At 48.6% G+C, this 8,295-nt stretch overlaps 1 protein-coding gene across 1 annotated transcript; it reads left to right on the top strand.

The window, feature by feature from the left end:
• The first annotated feature begins 763 nt into the window (after positions 1 to 763).
• LOC121447220 (E3 ubiquitin-protein ligase RNF183-like) lies at positions 764 to 3,493 on the top strand. Its single transcript, XM_041650350.1, has one exon. The coding sequence runs from the start codon at positions 896 to 898 to the stop codon at positions 1,910 to 1,912; it is 1,017 nt and encodes a 338-aa protein (XP_041506284.1). The 5' UTR covers positions 764 to 895; the 3' UTR covers positions 1,913 to 3,493.
• The last annotated feature ends 4,802 nt before the right edge of the window (positions 3,494 to 8,295 follow it).

Genomic DNA, 8,295 nt, shown 5'->3' with positions numbered 1-8,295 from the left:
TCTGGGTGCTTCGCTATTGACTTCAGATGGGTAGAGCTGCACTCTGCTCGGAATCAGTCTCCTCTCCTTAAACTCAAGAAGCAACCTTTCGGAAGAGGAAAGGGGTATTGCCCGGTTCCCAAATTTCCTCCAAACGGTGGAGGGAAAATGCCCTTCTCCTCTTCCACTCTGAGATGAACACGTCTGCCTGGGCCCTGCTAATAAAAGCGCAAAGCGTAAATGGCTTGGGGATTATTGGCTTTCGCCCTTGGACTGAGACGTGAGATCACGATTTTCAGCTGGGGGAAGGAACCGCCTCTACCAGGCTGAGAGGCCGCCGCTTCCCCTTCCTGTGCGGGTCCTGCATGACATCACGGTGAGCTCTTGCTGGTAGGGGGAGAGGCGACTTCTCCCGGGACCTAACCCCAGACTGGTTTTTAAAACCAGGTTTTAAAAAAAGGAGAGGTGGGAGGAGTAATGTCGAGGAAGAGGAAAACAGAAAAAGCGGGTCCCGGTACCACAGCATCTTTAGCGGCTGTGTGTACAGGCAAAAAGGAACAGCCTTAAGCAACTGCATCCCCAAATGTTTTTCTGCAACATCCCCCAAACCCATCTTTACCTTACTTTTAAGTCCAACATAAATCGATACAGAAAGCTGTCTGGAGACCTGGGTGGAGAGGATTAGGGGTACCTCGGTCAGGGACCGGGAAGGACCAGAGCATCCACACTGGGGTGGGGTGGGGTGGGTGGACCGGAGGGCCGGGCGGGGGCGCAGCAGCCAGCGGTTACCTCCCCCGCCAGGCGACAGCAGTCAGAGGGGGGAGGCAGAAGCGCCTCCTCCCCGCCCGGAGCCGGGGCTGCAACGCAGGGGGAGGAAGACGCCTGACCTAGCCCCCAATGAGGGGCGGATCATGCCATGGCAGCGCTTGCGAACGACAGCGGCGGCAGCACCCAGAGCCGGAGCAGCAGCCCCGGGAGCCGGGAGGGAGTTGGGGGTACTACGGCGGGAGCTCGCGACGATGGGGACCTCGCAGTCCGGGACACCTCGGCGACCGCCCCCAGCCTCCCTCTTCTCGAGGACTACGAGTGCAAAATCTGCTACAACTACTTCGACGCGGACAGGCGCGCCCCCAAGCTGCTGGCATGCCTGCACACCTTCTGCCAGGAGTGCTTGAGCCAGCTGCAGCTCCGCGCCGCCGCCTCCAGCGCGGCCCCTGAGCGCGCGCCGCGCCCGCCACCCTGGCAGGGCCCGCCCGGCGCCATCGCGTGCCCAGTGTGCCGCCACCGCACGCCGCTGCCGGACAGCCGCGTGCACGGCCTGCCCAACAACACCAAGCTCGCAGAGGCCTTCCCGCTGGCTTTGCGCGCCGCGCACGATCCGCTACCCCAGGACCGGCTCCCGCCTCTGGCCTCCCGCCGCCCCGCGCCCACCGCTGCCTCGCCGCCAGCCCCCACCCCGCAGCCGCAGCAGCTGGCGCCACCACCCGCGGAGGACACCGCCCCCGGGCCTCGCGGCCGCCCAGGCCTCCGCGCCCCGGGAGCCTACGAGAGCTGTCAGAACTGCAAGCGTGCAGCGCTCACCGCCGGCTGCGTCTGCGTGGTCTTCTCCTTCCTTTCCATGGTGGTGCTGCTGTTCACCGGTCTCATCTTCGTCAACCACTACGGCGGCGGCGGCGGGGGTGGGGGACCCCCGGGCAGCGGTTCGTCCTCTGGTCCCGCCCCAGCTCCCGGAGGATCGCCCTCGCCCTCGCCCGTAGGACCCATCTGTCTGTCAGTGGCTAGCATCCTGGCACTCTTCTCGGTGGTGGTCACCTGGATCATCTGCTGGCTCAAGTATCGGCCCGAGGGGGCGGCCGCGGGCCCGGCAGCAAGCGGCGGGAGTGGCTCCAGGGCACGGGCAGCTGCAGCTCCCGGCAGGAGGAGCGACAGGTAGAGGGGGCGACACGCCCGGCTCCCCGTGCATTGCCTACCCTGAGAGGCCCCAGAGGACCTTGCTTCTGGTCTCAGAGGACCTCAGTGCGCTGGGGTTTCTGCTCCCCACCAACTTCGTCTGTGACCATGGGCCAATACCGAGCCTCAGCTTCCCGCCTCAGTTTCCCATCTTTCTGTTCCCTACTTCACTGGGCAAGAGGGATGCCGGTGTGTGTATGGGAGGGCGGGTCTTTTACCCAGATCTCTGCTTTATGTGCCAGCTCACCCTGACCAGAGTGTGTGGCTGTCCCTTCCCAAAATCTGGGAAGGTGCCGAAAGCGGATTGCCTCTAGCGCCATTGGACTTGAATTGCCTAATGGAAGACTGACTGCATTGTAAATGCAAATGACCTTTCTGCGTCTCAAAGATCCCCGGAGGGGAGAAACTGTCGAACAGCCGACTCTGCACACAGAGGGGTGAACGTCTGGACCGACTTAGCACTAGTCGGCTTCTGAGCTATGCTGGGCAGGTGCTCAGCGCGCGTGCGTGTGCGGTCCAGGCCATCTCTGTTCTCCCTCAAGCTGGCACGTACTAGTTGGTGATCCGTTGCTTTCCGCCTGGTGGCTGGAGCCGAGCCCAGAAGTCCCATCTCCTGGAGGCTTGCGGTTGTTTTATTCACATTGCTACTGCCAGGAAAGTCATTTTCATCTTCTGTAACCGGACTCGACTCAGGGAGCTTAAAGAACTTGACCTCCTTTCTCTCAAAACTGACTGACTGTTGCCCCCACCTGGAAGATAATGAAAGCTATTTGCTCAGAGTATAAACTATAGGTTTTCCCTTTTCCTGTGACCCTCCTCCCCCCATTTCACTTAAAAATAATTTATTTTTGAATATGTAGATTTGGAAGTTTTGCACATTGAGATCTCTGGAAGCCGTTTTGAACGGCTTCATTTCTCTGTTACCTCTCATTCAAATGCATTTCAGAACCAGAAGCCGAAAAATCAAGGAGTGTTAGTAATTCATTCAAGATTTTATACTGTGAAACAACTTTCAACTCTATGAAAACACAGACTAATGCCCAAAGATGAAACTCAAAAGAGCCTCTGTCTCTAATGATTATCGAGATATTGTACATTTATCATATCTTGAGTTTGGCTTTTTGCTGTCATGGAAATCATTGAAATGTCCACACCTGATGGGGGAATATACATGTCTACCTGATTCTGAGACTAACGGGAATGATTTGTGAGTGCGTACTTGACATGGTATAGCTGCCTTTTCCAAAGAAAAACATGGATCTAAGTGTATTTTGTATGGAAACAAATGTTCCTTCTTTTGGAAATTGGAAGGAGATAGTTTTCATGGTTTGAAAAAAATCAGAGATGTCTCTTGGGGGTGTGTCATTTTTCCTTGTGTATTGTGTAGTCTGCATGATGCCCTGACACCATGTTATTAACTGAAATCGAATGAAGCATTTATATCTATCACATGAACAAAGTAATTTATTGGCCATCCCTAAGTAGCGCGGCTACAATTTAGGAACCACAATATGGTGTGTTAGATGTCTATGTTGTCTTAATAAAAATAGGAAGTGTTTGTAGAAAATCAGCCACACTGGTTTTGGTGCAATTTTATTTCATGGTGGAAATGCTCCAAGCTATTCGCACAGCCTTTCTTTGCCTTGCATGCACATTCCCAGCCAGGTCCCAGCTGCATGTTTTGAATGAGAAGTAACTCATACTTGAGAGTGTGGTTGCTTAAGATGAGCACTTTGTGTACTTCTGGGCTTCTTTTCTTTTAAAGGAATGTTCCTATTTTGTAAAAGATGTGTGTGGATGCATGTATGTCTCTGCAGCCTGTGTGATCCTGGTGCCTATGGAGGTGTGAGAAGCCATTGGGGGTCACCATGGGGACAGTGGGAGTCTAACACTGGTCCTCTGCTGCTCTAACCATTGAGCCTCTTTCCCAACCTCTGTTTCTGAGCTTTTTAATAAGACTCCCCAAAGACTCACTGAGGACTGTTGCAATCCTTTGGAGAGAGAAGACTTTAGTCCCTATGGCTATGACACCCCCAAAAAACTAGATTTTGATGCCACACTGCTTTTGGTTTCTGTGAGCTATGTCAAGTCCCAAATAGGAGTCACACTTCAGAGATGACTTGTGATTTATTTATACCACAAACAGCTTGTGCTGCTTTTATATTTACTTATATTTTATTCACCTCTCTTTACTGCGGTGCAGTCATTCTGCTTGTAATCGCTGTGACCGAGGTTTATCCACACATGTATGTTGTGTGTATGTGGATATACACGCATGGCACATGCGCACTAGTAACAGACCTTGGCTTTGCAGATGTGCCCGTGAGTACACACACCAAACACAAACATGTGTTTGCTATTTCATTCCCTTCAGCAGGCAGCCAGTGCCTAGAGTGTCTTGGGGACTGGCTTGCTTCTTAGAGTTTATGCCCCACAGAAGTGAGCCAGCGATGTAGGCTGAACCGTTCCTCGTTCCTCCGTTCCTCCGATGGCAGGAACGCGCCTTTGAGGTGCCTCCATCACAATGAGAGCCACATTTTGCCTCTTTCACGGATTACACATGTAAATGTCTTGTGAAAATTGAGTTAAAACTGTTGAAAATCAAATAGATATCATTAGAGAATCAGTACTTAGAGATATTTTTCACCTCGGCTGGCCCTTGCTTTGGTTACTAATTTCTAACTTTGTCACCAGAAATGGAATAGTGACGAAAATGTGTGTATGCTCCTCTTGCCTTCAGATGTGTGAGCCCCCTCCCATTTGGCAGATTCAACTTAACCATACACCTTTTGCTACTTTTATATTTATACACATCCTTTATCCATCTTTTTTTTTTATTTCCCTCCAGTGCAGGGATTGTAATTGCTATAGCAAATTGCATCTCCACCTGTGTATAAGTTGTGAATATGAAAACATATGTATTTATTTATTTGGTTGGTTTTGGTTTTTCAAGACGGGGTTTCCCTGCAGAACAGTCCTGGCTGTTCTGGAACTTCCTTTGTGGACTAGACTGGCCTCAAACTCACAGAGATACAGCCTCTCAAGTGCTGGAATCAACGGTGTATACCACTATGGCTGACTTGGGTGTGTCTTAAATATGCAAACTAGTAACAGAACTTGGATTCCATATATTTTAAGATCTGACAGAACATCATCTTAGACAAAGCAAGAGTTTCGAAAGACATTAAAATCATATCTGAATTGTCTAGAAGGCTTCTGGGATAATGGGAAGCACCTTCAGATTGTCCCATGACAATTCTCCCCTAGATCTATCTTCCTTCCTTCCTTCCTTCCTTCCTTCCTTCCTTCCTTCCTTCTTTCCTCCCTCCCTCCTTCCCTCTGCCTCTCTTTCTTTCTTTCTTTCTTTCTTTCTTTCTTTCCTTCTCAGGTTTTCTAAGACACAGTTTCCCTATGTAGCCTTGATGGTCCTAGAACCTGCTGTATAGACCATGGTGGCCTCAAATTCAGAAAGATTCACCTGCCTCTGCCTCCCCAGTACTGGGATTAAAGGCATATACCATCATCTGGAGTCCCCTCACCATTTTAGAAGAGAGTGACTCAATCCTGGACACAGGTCCATCTTAAGAGTAAGAAGGTCCGGTAAAATTCTATCTGGTCTGCCTTGCACAGCCTCTCAAGAACTTGGAGATCTCAGCATCCACTTGTGCTTGAGTTTAAGGCTGCAGGTTATTCTAAATTTCAAGGAAAAGCTTTTATCCTTGGCCCCTGAAGGCTTCCTGATTTGATGAACAGGATCCTCCTCCCAGAAAGTGCATTTGCACCTGCAGTCAGGAGAGGCATTCAGAGGATTGCTTTCTCCTTACTTGGAAAGACCTCAGGCTCTTCATCTGTAAAAAGTGAGGCTAAGTTCATCAGTGACCCACCTCTGCATCAAGATATTGGCAGGAGGATTTGTACTCTTAGGAGGACTAACAGTTAAAATGTCCCGGAAATTGAAGCTTCCTGAACCCCATGTTGCTGCTTTCATTCAAGAATTTAATGTCCCTTTCACAGAGAGTTCTGTCATGTCTACTATCTGTCCCCAGACACTGGTACACTGTCTATCTTTCCTGATGTTTAAAACTGCCTACAGAACTTTTGCTTACTTGCCCTGTTGGGTGAGGAGAGAGTACTATGATTTGTAACCAGAATGTAAAGTCGAGGACAGAAATCCTGCTTTTCTGGTCTTCTCATAAAGCGTGTGTGAGTTCTCAGTACAAAGTAAGTGACTAATAAATACAATGGTGAATTGACAGAAGGAAAACTCTGAAATAAATGTTGGGCAGCTTGGTTCTTCCCTGACTCACTCTGCCAGTCAGTAACTCCCTCCTGAGATCTGAGGGCCAAAGGTGAGAGGGAGAGGAGAGAGAGAGAAGGGAGGGGGCTTCTCTACTTCATAAGGATTTTTTTAAGGGCCAAGGATTAGCAAAGAAGGCCCAGGTCTAATCCCCAGCCTAAAACCCGAGCACAGTGGCACATGGTGCCCTCCTGTGGTGCCAGCCCTGGGGAGGTGGAGGCAGAAAGATCCGAAGTTCAAGTCATCCTCAGCTCTTACGTAACCCAGGCTATATGAGAAAATCGGTCTAAAAACAAAACAAATGCATAAGAAATAGATTTACAAAAAGCACTCTGGGTCCTGAGGGAAAATGAGACCCTGCAGGGGAACTAACACTGCATATTCAACAACAGAACCATCAAGAGCATTTTGGCTTTTGTTTCTAAGCATTTCTGCATTGTGACATTAGGATATGTTTGTACCGTGTGTTCTATAGCGAGTGGCATCTATAAGCTTGAAGGCTTCCCACAACACCAAGAATCGGTTCTGTTATGTTCCCCTTTATCCGGTACTCCCTGTTTTATTATCAGTCCCGTTCACTAACCTGCTAAGTTTATAGATCTCAGGAGTTCCACCGTCTGATTACTCTGGTTACCAGCCGGTATTCTCCCACACAACTTACTTCCTAATTGTTAATGTCTTTTTTTTTTTTTTGCTAATAAACAGATTGTTACTATCCTTACATTTCTGCTTTCACACAAACATGAGTAAATTCAAATCGCAGGCAGGCATCCTCGTTGAGTATACACCTCTTTCTCCCTTTGAAGTCATGTTTTACTGAGAATGTTAGAGTGTGCCTTAAAAGACCTTTTATTTGAGCTGCTACTGTCTCATCTCTTAGATGAGTGCTAGAAGCAACTGGAGTCGACCTTAGCTTGAAGTTATGTAGCTGAATCAAGCGCAGGGAAGATTGTATCTATAATTCACTAGGTCTCTTGATTGTCTGTGGAAGATAAAGTTGATGAGGATTACCCCATCACTATTCCCTTCCATCAATTTTGATCCTGAGGTTTCGGCTCTCTTAAGCAGACCTAAAACTTGTCAAAGAGAAGCAATTTTGTTTCCGTGATAAATTTGCAGCCATTCCTGATCATAAGACATTTGGGGAAGTGAGTGTTTATAATCCAATCACCAAGAATATTCCTAGGATCCTCGGAAGAATGCGCACATTTCCTTTACAAAAACAGTTGTCTTTGCATGTAAAATTGGATTATCTTTGGTTTAGAAATGCCAATTTCCAGGGGGTCCAGTGTGCGCGGGAGGGGCTGCAATGAGAAGAGAAAGGGTGGAAAAGTCTTCCTAATCTATAATATTTCAAAACAAACCCCAACATAAACTTAAGAAAGTGTCTAATCTACGCGGAAAGACATTGATTTCAACAGCTATTTCAGAAACCATGAATTGTGGTCCCCTCCGGCACCGAGTAGTCTCCATCACATATAAATGAATATTTCTTTTTGTTTGTTTGTTTTCCCGAGACAGGGCTTCTCTGTACATAAATTAATATTTCTATTGTGTGCTCGTTGACAAAATAATTTTTCAGTCGAACTTGAAGGATCCAGAAAGGGTATTGCATCTGCCCTGACGGTTTGGGGGAAGGAATTACAATTTCCAGTGAGAATTATAAAGCTTTTGGCTGAAGGAAAATCTGGGAGGAGCAACCCCGACAAGGAAAATGATTTGTCTTCAAAAGCCTATTTTTTATGAGACACACAGAGCGAACTTACTTCTTGCTGGGAGTCTTCTCTTGCAGATTCAGAGTTACCTGGCGGGCTGGGAGAAGTATGCGGAAGCTCCCGCCCCCAGAGGCTGCTGTTGATTGGCCAGTACCAGGAGGGGCGGCGCGGTGGTATTTCTAAAAGGCGCCCCAGGTGATTTTCTAAGCTGCTAAAATTGGGAGCCACATATTTCACACCTTATTGAAACGCCACTGTCTCCCTAATCTCACTTTAATGAACTCGACCCTGCCACTTTTGTTTTGTGTTTTGGTTTAAACAGAAATTTCTTAAAGGAGAGGGGCAGACCTTGGA

This window comes from Microtus oregoni, unplaced genomic scaffold (genome assembly GCF_018167655.1).
Source record: "Microtus oregoni isolate MIOR12 unplaced genomic scaffold, Mior012 000004F_ref0000308, whole genome shotgun sequence".
Lineage (NCBI taxonomy): Eukaryota > Metazoa > Chordata > Mammalia > Rodentia > Cricetidae > Microtus > Microtus oregoni.
The sequence above is the reverse complement of the archived record's forward strand: the minus strand, read 5'-3'. Positions and strand labels throughout refer to the sequence as shown.